We start from the raw sequence: 17,691 nt of genomic DNA, 5'->3' as shown, positions 1-17,691 counted from the left end.
CACCGAACAATGAAAGACGTCCATAACAAGCTCGCTACTGCCGTGAACTTCCTAGGGATCCGAAATCCGGCAATAAGGATCGATGAAGAGATGAACAGGGTAATGAAGGAAAGATATTCCCAACCTTGGTTTTTGAAATTACAGCAAGAAAGAGAGGAAAACGGGAAGAAGTTAACCTCGAACTATCTAGTATTCATCAAGTATCCTCCCAAGTACATAGTCCTCAATGGCACGGACGAGAACTCACCTGCATACAAGGTTAGGTCCTTAGAAGACCTAATGGTAGAGTACATATTGCCGCGTTGTGGGTGGGATGCCACAGAAGTAAGAAGGTGACCAAAGCTTAGCATCAGTGGTGGTTTAGATCAGCAAGAAAGATGTCTTACCTAGAGGAGAAAATAAGGGTGGATATAGATTACTACTGCATCACAGAACAGAAGTTCTACTGCCCTTAGAAGGAGAAATGTTCAAGATGGATGATGGTTCCGATTCTGAGTGTGAGTCTGAGTCCGAGTCCGAGTCTGATAAGAGTCCTAAGTTTGAGTCTAAGGAGTCAGGTGTCGAAGCCACCCCCTCCCAAGTCTTTCCTTTCAATGCACCCCTTTCTAATTCTGGTATTCTGGGGCCTGTCCCGAGTACCTCTGTTATTTCGCCACTGACCTCTGATTAGTTGGCTCAAATGTTAGCGCATTTCGCACAATTTCAAATTAATAATAATAAGATGAACCAGTTTGCTTACGACTTGGTTTATTTACATTGTAATTCAATTTTTGAAAATAATTGTTTTAGTAGTGGCATTAAGAATGAGGCCGAAGGCGAACACGTTGAAGAAGTAGAAGAGGAGGTAGAACCACCTACACAATTGGTTAAAGGGTTAGAAGAATATGACCAAAGAAAGTCGGTGATCGAAGATACCGAGACTATCAATGTGGGAACCACCTTAGAACCACAGGAACTTAAGATAGGAACTACCTTAGATCTCGTAGAAAGACAAGGGTTCATTGACCTGCTGATTGAGTTCAAAGATTTTTTCGCATGGTCTTACAAAGACATGCGGGAATTGATAGGGAAATTGCGGAACACAGGATTCCGATCAAACCAGGGTTCAAACCAGTAAAGCAGAAGCTACACAGAATGAGTTCTGAATGGTCTCTAAATGTCAAGGAAGAAATTGATAAACAGCTCAAAGCCGGGTTCATCAAAGTGTCGGAATATTCAGATTGGGTCACCAATATAGTGCCAGTACCGAAAAAAGATGGTAAATTTCGCGTGTGCATGGACTTTCGGGATCTGAACAAAGGTAGTCCGAAGGACGACTTTCCATTACCTCACATCGATATCTTGATTGACAATACCGCAAATCATGCATTACTATCTTTCATGGATGGATATGCCGGTTACAATCAGATTAAGATGGCCGAGGAAGACATAAGTAAGACAACATTTACGTCACAATGGGGAACCTATTGTTACACAATAATGCCTTTCGGTTTGATAAATGCCGGAACAACATACCAAAAAACAACAACGACGTTGCTACATGACATGATGCACAAAGAAGTGTAAGTTTATGTCGATGACATAATAGTCAAGTCAAAGGAACGTAGTGGCCATCTTGGGGCACTACGGAAATTCTTTCAAAGATTGCGAAAGTACAACATGAGACTGAATCCGAAAAAGTGTGCTTTTGGGGTCACCTCTGGGAAACTGTTGGGTCATATCATTGGCCACCGTGGCATCGAAGTAGACCCATCAAAGATAAAAGCCATTATGGAAATGCCCATCCCGAGACCGAGAAATAAATTCGAGGTTTTTTGGGAAGAGTTCAATACATAAGTTGTTTCGTGGCGAAGTTGACGATGATTTGTGAGCCGATATTTTAGAAACTGAAGGTCGGAGAACATGTTATGTGGAATGACCAGTGTCAGGCCGCATTCGATAAAATAAAAGAAGTGATGTCTTTTCCACCAGTTTTGAGCCCACCAGTAGCGGGCTGCCGTTATCACTATATCTAACTATCACGGATACAGCAATGAGGGCTATGTTACTCCAAACCGTCGACAAAGAAGAAAAAGCTACTTACTACATCATCAAAAAGTTCTTAGACTACGAAGTAAAGTACACACCTCTTGAAAAGATGTGTTTGGCCCTAGTCTGGGCAACAAAGAAATTAAGACATTACATGCTTAGCTACAGTGTGAGTGTCTACTCAAAAACGATCAAGTACTTGTTTGAAAAACCAGTGCTAAATGGAAAAATGTCATGATGGACCCTCATGTTATCAGAGTTCGATCTCAAGTATGTACCTTTGAAAGTGATCAAGGGAAGGGCAGTCGCCGATTTCCTCGCCGACAATCCAATCGAAGAAACAGAAGTCATTGACACTTGGTCATTTCCCGACGAAAACGTGGTACATGTCGAGAATGACATATGGGATTTGTATTTCGATGGAGCATCGAATTATTTGGGATATGGAGTGGGCATACTTCTTATCTCGCCAACAGGTGAACAAGTAACTGTGTCCCTCAAGCTGGATTTCAATGTCACAAACAACGCCGTTGAATATGAAGCATGTTTGCTTGGTTTACGCTGTGCTCTAGACTTGGGTGTGAAGAAATTGTTAGTACATGGAGACTCGTCCCTTGTGATCAATCAAGTGGGTGGGTCATGGAAAATTAAGAGACAAAGTTTGGCCTTATATCAGACCAAAATCGAATGAAGAGTCTATCGATCCGAAATACTCAAGAGGGGGGGTGAATTGAGGATTAAAAAACTTTAACATACTTTTTCGATTGCACGTGTATAATTAATTATTTAAAGTTTATTGATTAAACTTTAACTAATCAATTGATTAACGAATAAAAAAAATACAAATAAACGAAAGAGAGAGAGAGAGACACACGGATTTTTGAAGTGGTTCAGTTTCACAAGTCGAAACCTACGTCCACTATTCTCGATTAATAAATTTAGTACCTTTCTACGGATTACAAATTTACTAACCCAACTCGTACAACAAACCCTAGTTGTAACTCAAGTGAGTATCGCTAAATACTCGAGTGACTAACTTACGCTAATAAGAAAGCACTAATGATTCTTCTAAAAGTTCATGTTAATGAACGGGTAAGAAATCAATTAAGCACTATTATCTTATAACGATAACAAAAGAACGAATGCACAAGTATATATGACGCACGACCTATTCAAAATAACAAAACGGTTTTTGCTTGTAAAACACGGTTTTTGCTTTTTAAAATAAAATCAAATTTATGTTCAAAGGTCTTACCTTCAATTGTTGCAAAGTGTAAAGTATTTATAGTAAAAAAGGAAGCAATGCACTCGGTTTGTGCGAAACCCTAATGGCCGAAATATTAGATATGTAAACAAATCATATCTTTGTTATTTCTTTCCTTAAAACCCAAAGAGATAATAGAGAATATTTCAAAAGATAATTTATAAATTATTCTTCTTTTATCTTTTCCTTAAATCTTAAGATATGATAAGATTTTCCATAACAAAAATATCTTTATCATAAATAACCATATCAAGCTAAATATAAAAGATATGTTAAGATAATTCTAGAGAATAAAATCTTAAAAATAGACACTTTTATCTTTAAGCTCACACGAAACAAACACGACTCATATGCCTCGTTTTTCGTGAAAACTCTAGCTTGATATTAGGTTAGATTTAGGGTTTAAGATTATGCTTTATTAGAAACCCTAATTAGTAATATGGCTCAACTCATAAGTTGATCCAATATAATTATTAATTATGAGATTTAAAATAAAACCACACTCTATATGAATATGGGCTTCCTTGTTAAATAAATACTTTTGCTAAAACATTTAAAAGGGACAAAAACATTTTTCTAAAACAATTTTGAAAACTCATTAAGTCGTGCGTTATATAAATTTGGCATCTCAATGTTATAGTAGAGGAGCTATAACATTGAGCTCCTACGTAAGTAATTTTATAGCTGTAAAGCTATAACTTTACTAACATAAGAAATCCATCTTATGTTACCATTACGAGATAATCACCTATACTATTCTAATCTTCTAAGGAGATCTTCGAGTATAGGCTACTTCATCATTCAAGCTTGATCAATCTTTAGATGAGCTTCATCTTCTCATGACGCTTAAATAATTCTTCCACTATCTTGCAATATCTTGATCCTTGATTGAGGGCTTGATCACAATATATCTTTGTATACTTTCATCACAGTCTTTTAAGCTTTGCAAATAATAAGTCTAATCTGAATAGACTAAACGAACAATTACGCGCAACAAGTATATATAGTATAAAGTACTCTTGACATCATCTAAACATAAACATATATTTTATATGGTTCATCAAATTCCCCCTTTTTGATGATGGCAAGTCTCCTAAAATTGTGACTAAGTATATAGTTCCCCCTCAATATAATACCGTCATCTTTATAGATAAAGATCAACGCAAGATCAAACGATTAATACAAGATCGAAACATAAAGGACTTTAAGAGACAATCGGTCTTGACAAGGAGCAAGCTTAGGCAAAATGCTTACCATGGTCGTTCTTTCCCCCTCTTGACATCATCGAAAAGATAAGAACTAACATAAAATGACTAGAATAATATACGACGAGACAAGAGATAAGAACGATGAAGAAAATTAATAAAACGTAAATAACCATAAGTACCTATGAATTAAGGTAGCATACAAACCAAAGAAAACATGTCTATGACAAATGGGCCGAATGAACAACATGTTTAAGAACTACTTGGACCATAACCACAAGTAGCATGCCAAAAATGGATCGAATGGTAGATAGTTTAGAAGGCAAAATACACCAAAAGAAATGAAAGAAAATAAGCCAAAATAGGGAAAATGCGAAAACAGGGGAAGGGTAAGGCAAAGCTAAGTGTGACGGGTTTTATAAGGGTTAACATAATCGGGACGAGTACGAAATTCCAAGGCATCAAGATGATCAAACGAACTTCGCACAAGTGTAGCTTGGGCTTGAAGGCTTGTCTCGAAGTTAAGGACCTTCAAACACAAGGCCTTTGTCGCATCCAAGGTAAGAGCTTGAGCGGCCTTCATAGCTTTCCCGTCCATGACTAATGCACCCCCTTGACTAGTAAGGTAAGAAAGACGATGACCGTATTGGAACACTTCCTCACGAATAGCCACCAAATCCCTCTCGAAACCCACAAGCCTCTTATCAACCTCGTCCATCCACACATAAACCCGAGCACTATCCAACCACTAACTGAGGACCGTGATGGTCCAACCCGAGACATAGCCGTAGCTAATGTCGTGGTTTGCTCCTCAAACATAGCCATCAAGGACCCCATAAAAGCATCCAATTTGGCTTCCATAGCCATCAACCCAACATCACTAGTGCTCTTTTCAACACCCATAGCAAACACCAATTCGGGTCCTTCAAACCCGAGACCCATCAATTTAATCACACATACCGTCTTTTGCACTTACACCATAGCTCTCCTATCCTACAACTCACTTAATCTCCAATACCTTGATATCCACATTCCATATGGGAGATCAAGAGTAGTGCAATGCTTTTCTTTGGTGACGGTTATGCTTGTTTGAACAATGCAGTTAAACACGAGACTAGCCAAATTAATTTTCCGACCCTCCAACGAAGAGTACACAATTATTGCCTCATAACTTGACACTTTATCCCGTCCACCCCTTCTCGGCACAATGGTATTCCACAAAAAGTTCAAAAAGAACTTGATTTTGGCCGAGAGAGGACGAACCACAATGTTGCTGTTTTCAGAAGCAACTTCATCAAAGTACCTTTTAATAACCAACAGTTTGTCATCATCAACATTAGACCACTCTAAACTTGGATTAATATCGTTTCCGTCATGAGGAATCTTAAAAGCAGAGCAAAAATCATCAATAGTAACGGTGATATCGACACCGTTCACGACCGCATGTAAGACACCCTCCTTAATTTTTACCGAAGCAAAGAATTGTATAACTTCAATCGGGTAAGTGGGACCCGAAAACCGACTCACATCACTCCAACATTGAAAATCAAGAATATCGACAAAGAACTTAAAGGACGGAATTTGAGACAACCAAGATTTAGGGTAATACCTTCCACCATGAATCGAATATTGCAAGGCTCGAGAAACAAGAATGCTTTCACCCTTTGTCATGCGAACCCGGTTCAAACCAGCCTTAGTTGCGCTTTTCAACGGCTCCCGAAATAGAGCGCAAAATCCTGTCCCAAACAACAACTTCGGGTTCATTAGCTTCCTCAACTTCATCTACTACTATCTTATTCTTCCCTTTGTTAAGCCGACGCCTTTTACCTTTGGAAATCGCTTCATCCCGACCACAAAACAGGGGAGGTGTTTGTGATGGATGTGGGTTTGTTGAAGTAACGGTGGAGGAATTGGGGTGATGAGATGGTGGTTGATTGCATGGGTTTTGTTGATGTTGGTTGCGGGTTGAAGACCGTGTAGATACATGTGGAGGTGTCATGGTTAGAGGTTGAAGATGATGATAATAATGATTGTCTGTGAAATTGGTAAAGTGAAAAGTAAAAGCAAGTGGGGGAGTTGTAGTCAATATTACACGGTTTTAGGGGTAATTATAGGATATAGTTTTAGGAATCTAGGTCTAGGTATAGAGAGGTAGTGGTTTACATAAATATGGTAATTAGTATATGAAAAGATTTGGATAGGTATGGTATATATTGGACGAGATTGGCATATAAGATTTTAGAAGGATTTGTGATGGAAATATGGTAAATAAAATAATATGGTGTATCTTAATTTTGGTAAAAGATAAAATTTGTATGTCACACAAATTCTTAAATACAAATAGAATATATACGAAGAACAAATTTCTATAAACGTAAATATTCATGCAACGCAATATACGGACACAGTCATACAATCTTATCTATACTAATCAATCATTAAGAGATTAAACATATATAGAAGTTTAGGTACCACCGATTAAACCAATTTCCAACCGTAAAGTCTCAAAACGTTCTCTAGCTAATGATTTTTTCAAAATGTCCGCCCATTGTTTTTCAGTACTACAAAATTCAAGTTTTATATTCCCTTTCTCAACATGGTCTCGTATAAAATGGTGTCTAATTTAAATGTGTTTGGTACGCGAGTGCTGCGCGGGGTTTTTGGAAATAATAATAGCACTCGTATTATCGCATAAAATAGGAATACAACCTACGTCAATACCATAATCACATAACTGTTGCTTAAGCCATAATAATTGAGTATATACCAGTCCTGCTGCAATATATTCGGGTTCTGTTGTTGAAAGGGCAACTAAATTCTGCTTCTTTGAACCTCATGTGATAATGCAAGGTCCAACGAATGTGGTAACACCTGACGTACTTTACCTGTCTAGGGAACATCCTGCGTAATCAGCATCTGAATATCTGACGAGGTCGAAATTGCATTCCATCGGATACTATAGATAAAGCTTTGACGTCCCAATAAGATATCGTAAGATTCTTTTTACAGCCATCATATGCGATTCTTTGGGAGATGATTGATATCTCGCACAAACGCATACACTGAACATAATATCTGGTCTACTTGCAGTCAAATACAGCAATGACCCAATCATTCCTCGGTAAGTTGTTTCATCAACTGACTTACCGTCTTCATCTAAAGTTAATTTCTTGTCTGCGACCATTGGAGTAGACATTGATACGTGCATATTCTATACACTTTTTCTGCGGTTTTGGCACGTATTTTCATGCATAATTGATAGCTTAAGGCTACTATTTCTCCCGAAACGGTTTACTTTGCATTTTCTATGATTTATTGTAGGAATGCGTGGAAGTAGGCTAAATCAAGCCAAGTTCGTCCTCCGGAAGCAAGTTCAGGGAAGCCGAGAGGAAGGAGAGCTCATTCACTCACCTTGAGATGCGTGCAAGGAGTGAAGACTCATTTTGGAAGCATCAAGGAGCCACTGCACAGCACAATCAGTCGATCGACTAAGCCTTTCAGTCGATCGACCACAAGAGCTCAGGCAGGGGTTACTGTTCCGCATGTTCAGTCGATCAACTGTGAAGACCAGTCGATCGACCTGTTTTCGAGCTGATGTTTTATTTTCCGTGTTAGACTTTTAAAAGCCCAACTTGTAATTAACTTTCAGTATCTTTTTATCAGTTGAACGCAGCAACTTTTAGGTTATGTAATTTCATTTTGGAAAAACTGAGTTTTCAGATCTAGCTTAAGACGGAAACCTTGATTCGAATGCTTGGTTCTTGATTTTCAATTAGTAAGCCTTTAATGCAATTTTTCTTCCTTCTTATTCTTCCTTGTTAATTTAATTCTTGTTTTCTTCGTTTAATTTCAGTAATTAAATTTCTCTCCTTTGTTCTAGTTAGAATCAATCATGTTGAATTTGTCTTTATTTATTAATTTCGCAATTAGTGTAGTCATGATTATGCATAGGTAATTCCTTTGATTGGGAATAAGGTGAGCCATGGTATTAAATTAGGATAGTTGTGTAGCATGAGTTCCTCCGTATTGGTCTTGTCATCTTTTGATGGATTTCTTTGCTAGGTCGAAAGATTGGTAATTTGATTTATCGCTAGATTTAGAATTTCTCTTGAGTGAAAACTTTGATAAATTCTAGGGAATTATTAGACCGTGAGGTTATTTGAGCTTTGATCGAAAGACTAGCTTATTCTCCCTGAGACCGTATATTAAGATCTCTGCTGCTTGACTGACTTGTCTTGTGCCGTGGTGAACCGAAATTCCCGATCCTCTTTTCATCTTGTTAAGAATCTTCATTTTATCAATTAGCCTGTTAGTCAATCAATTTCAACTCCCAATTAATTGTTACCTTTTTAGACTGAAAATTAGCAAACAAAATCAACCTTGTCTCTCTGTGGTTCGACCCTTACTATCACTAGCTATAGTTTTAGTTTGGAATTATAAATTAAATTTTGGTACTAAACGACGGTATCAGACATGGCATGGGAATTTTCCATTCCAAATTTTCGAATTAATTCCTTAATATATTTTTGCTGATGATATTTTATGTTTTCCTCAGTTTGTTGAATTTGCAGACCTAGGAAGAATTTCAATTCTCCCATCATGCTCATCTCAAATTCGGAAGTCATCAACTCCGAAAAATACTTGCATAGACTGCGGTTGGTTGATCCAAAAATAATATCGTCAACGTAAATATGAACAACCAAAAGGTCAGTACCCTCGGACTTTAGGAATAGGGTTTTATCAACAGATCCTCTCTTAAATCCACTGTCAAGTAGAAATTTTGATAATCTGTCATACCAGACCCTTGGTGCTTGCTTCAATCCATACAAGGCTTTGTCTAATTTAAAGACATGGTCTTCAAATTTGTTGTCCTTAAATCAAGGAGGTTGTTCTACAAAGACTTCTTCTTGTAGATACCCATTTAGAAACGCTGTCTTGACATCCATTAGAAAGAGTTTCATTCCTTTATGAGCTGCGAATGTTATCAGAAGTCTAATAGCTTCAAGACGAGCTACAGGTGCAAAGGTTTCGTCATAGTCTATTCCTTCTTGTTGATTATAACCTTGTACCACCAATCTTGCCTTATTTCGAACAATGACCCCAGCATCATCTAGTTTATTTCTGAACACCCATCTTGTTGCAATTACAGATCGGTCCTTGGGTCTAGGAACTAAGTGCCAAACCTTGTTCCATTCGAATTGTTGAAGCTCTTCTTGCATAGCTATAATCCAATCTGATTCTGCAAGAGCTTTCTTAATATTTGTTGGTTCGATTGTAGATAGAAACGAATAGAAGGAGCAGAAATTGTTCAAGGATCATCGTGTTTGAACTCCCTTCTTAATATTACCGAGAATATTATCCATTGGATGTGAACTCTTGTATTTACACTTTGTTGAAGTACTTGGTTCTTCATTATTTGAGCTTGATCCAACTTCATTTGGCTCAAAATTTAAGGATGTTCCTCCTGAATCCAATCCTGGTGTTGTAGAAGAGTCGGGTTTAACTTCTAACTCATCACCTTGATTTGGATTCAATGTTATAGTAACATTATCTATAACATTAGACTGGGAATCCTTATCTTGAGACAATGTTATAGTATCATCAACTATAACTTTAGTTTTCTTCTTTTTATCTTTAGAAGAATGATCAAGCTCATCATTAATTCCTTTAATCTCATTGTCTTCAGTTTTCAGTTCTGGAGGATCATCTCTAGAAAGACGAAAATCAGGTTCGTCTATGTCTTCTTCCCCATCCTGTAAGGGCTTATCAAACACGTTATCTTCATCAAAAATAACATGTATACTTTCTTCAATGCAAAGTGTTCTTTTATTGAAAACCTTATAAGCCTTGCTATGATCCGAATAACCTATAAAAATAGCTTCATCACTTCTAGGATCGAACTTACTTAACCTATTTTTACCATTGTTATGAACAAAGCACTTACTCCCAAAACAACGAAGATGAGAGATATTAGGTTTATGACCTCTTAGAAGTTTATAAGGGGTTTTCTTAAGGATAGGTCTTATCATAGCACGGTTATGAATATAACATGAAGTACTAATGGCTTCAGCCTAAAAATTACGAGGTAGACCACTACATAAGAGCATTGTACAAGCCATATCCTCTAGTGTTCTATTCATATGTTCAACCACACCATTTTGTTGAGGAGTTCGTGGTGCAGAGAAGTTATGTCCCACACCATTAACTCTACAATATTCTATAATGGCTTGATTATCAAATTCGGTGCCATGATCCGTACGAATAGACACAAGGTTAGTCTTATATTTATTTTGAACAAGTTTCATAAGACAAACAAACTCATCAAAAGTCTCGTCTTTTGAATGAAGGAAGATAGGCCATACATACCTTGAGTAGTCATCTACGAGGATAAAGACATACCTGGATCCTCCTTTACTCCTTACCTTCATGGTACCACACAAGTCCATATGTATTAATTCCAAAGCTTGATTCGTGTTTACCACTCTTTTAGGTTTGAACAATGATCTCACATGTTTGCATCGAGCACAAGTGTCACACATCTTATCTTGATCGAACCTGATTTTAGGTAGTCCTTCAACCAAGTCCCATCTCTTGAGTTTACTCAAAATAGGTGAGCTAATGTGAACAAAATGCTTGTGCCACAAACAAGGATCATCAAGCGTAACTTTCATGCACGAAAAAGAGTTACTAGGCACAGCATTTAAATCTGCCATATACACATTTCTTTTCCTATGACCTTCAAGAATAATATTACTCGTACCTTCAACAATAATGCGACAAACATCTGTATGAAAAATAACCTTGTTACCTTTGTCGCATAGTTGAGATATGCTAAGTAAATTATGCTTGAGACCATCCACTAGATAAACATCACTGATTGCGTGTGTTTTAGAAATTACAACTTTGCCCATTCCAATCACTTTACCCTTCTTATTATCCCCAAAAGTCACCTTTCCTCCATTGAAAGGTTTGAGTGAAAGAAATAAATTCTTGTCTCCAGTCATGTGTCTTGAGCATCCACTGTCAATATGCCACTGATTGTTTTATTTCACCATCACCTGCAAAATGATTAGATACAGTTTTTAGGTACCCAAGCTAAGTTGGGTCCTTTATGGTTAGTTACCCTATATACTAAATCCTTTCATACCCAAACTAATCTAACAGTCGTATTTCTGAACTTTGGGTACTTTTGTTTAGGAGGAGTTCTAGGTCTAGGGGTTTCTCTAGGTCTCACATAACCAGTCTCCTTGTGTTTAGGTTTACTTTGTTTAGGTTGACAAGGAGTTTGTGAAGTACTAGGATTTTTAGTGTAATCAAACGCCATGTCGCAGAACCAACAAAAGTTATTATTCCTCTCTTCGTTAGGTTCATCTATGGGGGATTCATCATTCTCAACTGTTTTGTCAACTGTTTTAACAAATTCGGCATTTTTTCGTATATCATGTACACGTTTGATACAATTGTCTTGGATGTGACCCATATGACCACAATAATTGCAAATCAGATATTCAGGAAGATCGGCATATTTTCTTTTTCTGAAATCATGATTTGAAGGTGTTGATTTGCATTTAAAGTGATCTCTACGGCTGTAGCACTCATGTCCTAACCCCATCTTGATATTATTGTCGGATTGTTCGGTTAGGAAGTTTAGGACTTTTGTGCTACCTTCCCACTTATCATGGACCTTTCTTGCGTGTAGAAGTAAGTCCTTTAGGGTTTTAATCTCCTCATGACATTTCGTGTGATCTACGTCATTTTCCTTCTTGAAATTATCACGAAAGTCCTGAAACCTTTTGTTAAGAATGAATACAACATCTGAGTATTATTTCTTAACATTGATCATGTCAGTTTTATAAGAGAATATATTTCTTTCTTTTGGTCTAAAATCATTGCTTCATTAGATGTGACTTTAGTCTCTAAAAGTTCTTTGGCTTTTCTAAGTTCTAAATTTATAGCTTCACTAGCTATAACTTTAGAATGAAGGTGCTTAATATTAAGCTTTAGGTCTGAAGTTATAGCTTCATTTAGCTATAACTTTGGACTCTAATTCCCTCTTTTGAGCATTAGAAGTGTCTAATGTTGTAGCTTTATCAGCTGTAACTTTAGATTTCAACTTCTTAGCTTTTGCCTTTAGAATATGATTCTCCTCAGTAATATCAAGAATATGTTCTTTTAGATCCTTTAGTTCCAAATCCTGTTCATTACATTTGTCGAGGGATTGCTCAAAAAATTCAGTTAGGGCATTTTTAGATAATTTCTTAACACGTTTTTTGAGTTCAAGATAACTAACCTCATCATCGTCATCTTCATCTGATTCTCCAAGAAAGCAGTAATTTGAATGAGAAGTCGTGCTACCATCGTCGCTGTCAGAGATTAGGTCAAGACTGATGCTTCTGAGACAAAGATTGGCTACTTCGTCATCTTCTGATCCTTCATCATCTTCTGAGTCAAGATCTCCCCAACACGAAGCCATCATTACTTGCTTGAACTCCTTCTTTGTCTTCTCGCGTTTTGTCTTGTCTTTAATCTTCTCCCATGTTCGAAAATCCTTGATCATGTGATCAGATTCTCCACACTTGAAGCAACCTCTGTTAACAAATGATGATTTTGATTCTGTTGCTTTCATGTTAAAGGACTTATTGTTGTTAGAATAAGATTTTGCTTGTTTGGTTCGAAAGATTCTATTTTTAAAACGTCATGCAAACAAGACTGTATCATCTTCTAGGTCGGAGCTGACATCTTCGCTTTTTAAGGCCATATTTTTAGCTCTACTCGGTTCTGCTTCATCAGCATTTAGAGTGATTTCATGGGCCATGAGAGCACCAATGAGTTCTTGGTAGGATAGGTTCTCAAGATCTCGCGATTCCTCCATTGCTGTGACTTTGGCACGCCATTTTTTAGTTAGGCTCCTAAGAACCTTCCTAGCAATGTCCTCGGTGTTGAACTTTCTTCCTAGGTTTTTCAATTCATTTATGATGCTTGAAAAACGTGCCGACATACTATCTAAGGACTCATTTGGCTCCATACTGAGTAGCTCATATATCTGCATTAACAGATCTATGTGGTGTTTCCTAACAATGGAAGTACCTTCATAAGCTAATTCAAGGCCGTCCCATATTTCTTTGGCCATTAAGCATGAAGAGAAGCGATCGAATTTGGCATTAGTCATGCCGTTTTTCAATAGGCTTATTGCTTTATAATTTTTTTCGGCCTTCTTGTAGTCAGCCTCGACATAATCCTCTTCCTTTTTCTCGTAGGTAGTGCCTTCAGTGAATACAACCAAAATTTTATGCGGTCCGTTTTGGATAATCCTCCAGCACTCCCAATCATAACCTTTCACATAGTAAGTCATCATGTTCTTCCATAACCCATAATTCTTCCCATCAAAGACGGGACGCTTGAGGTATTTAGATTCCATTTATCACATGATAGGCAGCGGAATATAAAATGATAAGATAAATAAAGATAGACATATCAGCCTCTTTGCGGTTAGGCAATCAAGAGCACGAGGCTCTGATACCAATTGCAGAGTCTATCGATCCTAAATACTCAAGATGGGGGTGAATTGAGGATTAAAAAACATTAACCTACTTTTTCGATTGCACGTGTATCATTAATTATTTAAAGTTTATTGATTAAACTTTAACTACTCAATTGATTAACGAATAAAAACAATGCAAATAAACGAAAGAGAGAGAGAGAGAGAGAGAAACACGGATTTTTGAAGTGGTTCAGTTTCACAAGTCGAAACCTACGTCCACTATTCTGGATTAATAAATTTAGTACCTTTCTACGGATTAAAAATTTACTAACCCAACTTGTACAACTAACCCTAGTTGTAACTCAAGTGAGTATCGCTAAATACTCGAGTGACTAACTTACGCTAATAAGAAAGCACTAATGATTCTTCTAAAAGTTCACGTTAATGAACGAGTAAGAAATCAATTAAGCACTATTATCTTACAACGATAACAAAAGAATGAATGCACAAGTATATATGACGCACGACCTTTTCAAAATAACAAAACGGTTTTTGCTTGTAAAACACGGTTTTTGCTTTTTAAAATAAAATCAAATTTATGCTCAAAGGTCTTACCTTCAAATGTTGCAAAGTGTAAAGTATTTATAGTAAGAGAGGAAGCAAAGGACTCGGTTTGTGCGAAAACCTAATGGCCGAAATATTAGATATGTAAACAAATCATATCTTTGTTATTTATTTCCTTAAAACCCAAAAATATAATAGAGAATATTCCAAAAGATAATTTATAAATTATTCTTCTATTATCTTTTCCTTAAATCTTAAGATATGAAAAGATTTTCCATAACAAAAATATCTTTATCATAAATAACCATATCAAGCTAAATATAAAAGATATGTTAAGATAATTCTAGAGAATAAAATCTTAACAATAGACACTTTTATCTTTAAGCTCACACAAAACAAACACGGCTCATATGCCTCGTTTTTCGTGAAAACCCTAGCTTGATATTAGGTTAGATTTAGGGTTTAAGAGTATGCTTTATTAGAAGCCCTAATTAGTAATATGGCTCAACTCATAAGTTGATCCAATATAATTATTAATTATGAGATTTAAAATAAAACCACACTCTATATGAATATGGGCTTCTTTGTTAAATAAATACTTTTGCTAAAACATTTAAAAGGGACAAAAACATTTTTCTAAAATAATTTTGAAAACTCATTAAGTCGTGCATTATATAAGTTTGGCATCTCAATGTTATAGTAGAAGAGCTATAACATTGAGCTCCTACGTAAGTAATGTTATAGCTGTAAAGCTATAACTTTACTAACATAAGAAATCCACTCTTATGTTACCATTACGAGATAATCACCTATACTATTCTAATCTTCTAATGAGATCTTTGAGTATAGGCTACTTCATCATTCAAGCTTGATCAATCTTTAGATGAGCTTCGTCTTCTCATGACGCTTGAATAATTCTTTCACTATCTTGCAATATCTTGATCCTTGATTGAGGGCTTGATCATAATATATCCTTGTATACTTTCATCACAGTCTTTTAAGCTTTGCAAATAATAAGTCTAATCTGAATAGACTAAACGAACAATTACGCGCAACAAGTATATATAGTATAAAGTACTCTTGACATCATCAAAACATAAACATATACTGTATATGGTTCAACATCGAAGAATTGGAAAAGTACTTCGAGGATATTCGATATGTTCACCTCCCGAGAGAGAAAAACTAGTTTGCGGATGCATTATCCAAGCTAGCTACCTTGATCAACATTCCCGACCACATAGACAGTATGCCAATATGTGGAACGAATATCGTCACCTGCCTATGTGAATGCAATCGATGATGCCGAGGAAGGTGAAACCGAACCCTGGTACACAGCCATTTTAAAATTCAAGGAAACAGGAGAGTATCCTCCCGACCTTGACACGCGTGGGAAGTGCGCTTCGAGAATGTTATCTGCCCAATTTATTAAGACCAATGACGGGCAGTTGTATAAGAAGATGGCGCAAGGTGTTTTGTTGCGATGCATCGATAGACCGACAGCTAAAAAGGTTATGGAGGAAGTCCATGACGGTGAATGTGGGCCACACATGAATGCCCATATGATAGTCCATAAAATCATAAGGCTTGGTTATTATTGGACAACGATGGAAACAGATTATTGCAAATATGTCAGGCACTATCACAATTATCAGATATTCACACATGTACAGTATGTGGCAACTTCTATGTTATACACCATGACGTCACCCTGGCCATTTTCAACCTGGGGAATCGACATCATTGGAAAAGTAAGCCCATCGGGAACTGGAGGGCACTATTTTATCCTTGTTGCAACTGACTACTTTCCGAAGTGGGTAGAGGCTAAGTCTTACAAAGTGCTAAAAGCGAAGGAAGTAGCACAGTTCATTCAGAATGACATCATTTGCCAGTACGGAATACCACATGAGTTCATCAGCGATCACGGAACCCATTTTCAAGCTGAGACCGCAGTTATACTTGAAAAGTATAAAATCAAGCCTCACAAGTCATCACCATACCGACCGCAGACAAATGGTGCGGTAGAGGCCGCTAATAAAATAGTTACAGCCATTTTGAGGAAGATGTCTGAGAACTATATAGAGTGGCCAGAAAAGATACCCTTTGCATTATGGGGGTATGGAACTTCAATTAAAACAGCCACGGGAGCAACCCCGTATTACTTGGTATACGGGATGGAAACAGTTCAAGCGGTTGAGCTAGAAGTACCATCCCTGAGGATCCTACTAAAATGCCAGGTTCTTGGAGCATATTTGGTTCAAGCAAGATATGATTCACTAGTCATGCTCGATGAGCGGCTTTTGAACGCATTGTACCAAGTCCAACTCAACCAGAAAAGGATAAAGAGAGCTTTCAACAAAAAGGTGAAACCGAGGGGAATTAGTGAGGGTGATGTGGTTCTCAAGTCGGTTATAGCTTTGTTACCTATTGACCCGAGGGGTAAGTGAAAGAAAAGTAGATCTTTATATACTAACATACTCATATATGTTTTAACTTAATTTGTCATAAAATTAATAAGTGATCATATGCATGCAAACATTAATTAAAGAGATGGAAAAATCTATTTCTCACCATATGATTTTCGGATTTTTGGGCACTAGTAAGGTCACCTACCTTACTTAGTTCTTGAGCTTTCTTTATGGATGAACAAGATTCAAGTATAGAATCCCTCCCAAAAGCATATACCCAAGGAATACTCATAATAACTAATATTATTTAGATCTAATAATAATATTAGTTTTGCTATAAAATGATACAAAATAAATTATATTTTGGCTCTTAAATCACTCAGTCAAGAGGGAGTATTTGTTAGATTTTATTTCTCTAGAAAAATCACATATTGTAGAGATTATTCATTTTCTTACTCTAGAAAAATTATGATGGTCAAAAGAATGAATAATAATGTGGAAGAGAAAAGCTCTTCTCTCTTTCTTGTGGGATGGCCGAAAAAGAACATTGGGTAGTATGCCCAATGCCTTTTGTTTTTGCTCTTCTCAAAAGCTTAGGCTTGCAAGGCTAGTAGGTAGTCTTTAATCATTATGTTTTCCACTAATATGAAAACACAATATTAACCCAACACTCCCTCTAATTTCGGCACTTTCATAATAAAATGGATGGTCCATTTTATTTTGTCATTTGTCAATTTTGTC

General features: G+C 36.8%; 1 protein-coding gene across 1 annotated transcript; it reads left to right on the top strand.

The window, feature by feature from the left end:
* Positions 1-15,951: 15,951 nt before the first annotated feature.
* On the top strand, positions 15,952-16,989 carry LOC141595379 (uncharacterized). The gene is made up of 2 exons (XM_074415343.1): positions 15,952-16,209; positions 16,357-16,989. Exons 1-2 carry the CDS (start codon positions 15,952-15,954, stop codon positions 16,987-16,989), a joined length of 891 nt encoding a protein of 296 aa, XP_074271444.1.
* The last annotated feature ends 702 nt before the right edge of the window (positions 16,990-17,691 follow it).

Source organism: Silene latifolia, chromosome 8, assembly GCF_048544455.1.
Source record: "Silene latifolia isolate original U9 population chromosome 8, ASM4854445v1, whole genome shotgun sequence".
Taxonomy (NCBI): domain Eukaryota; kingdom Viridiplantae; phylum Streptophyta; class Magnoliopsida; order Caryophyllales; family Caryophyllaceae; genus Silene; species Silene latifolia.
This window is presented reverse-complemented; position numbering and strand designations above follow the sequence as displayed.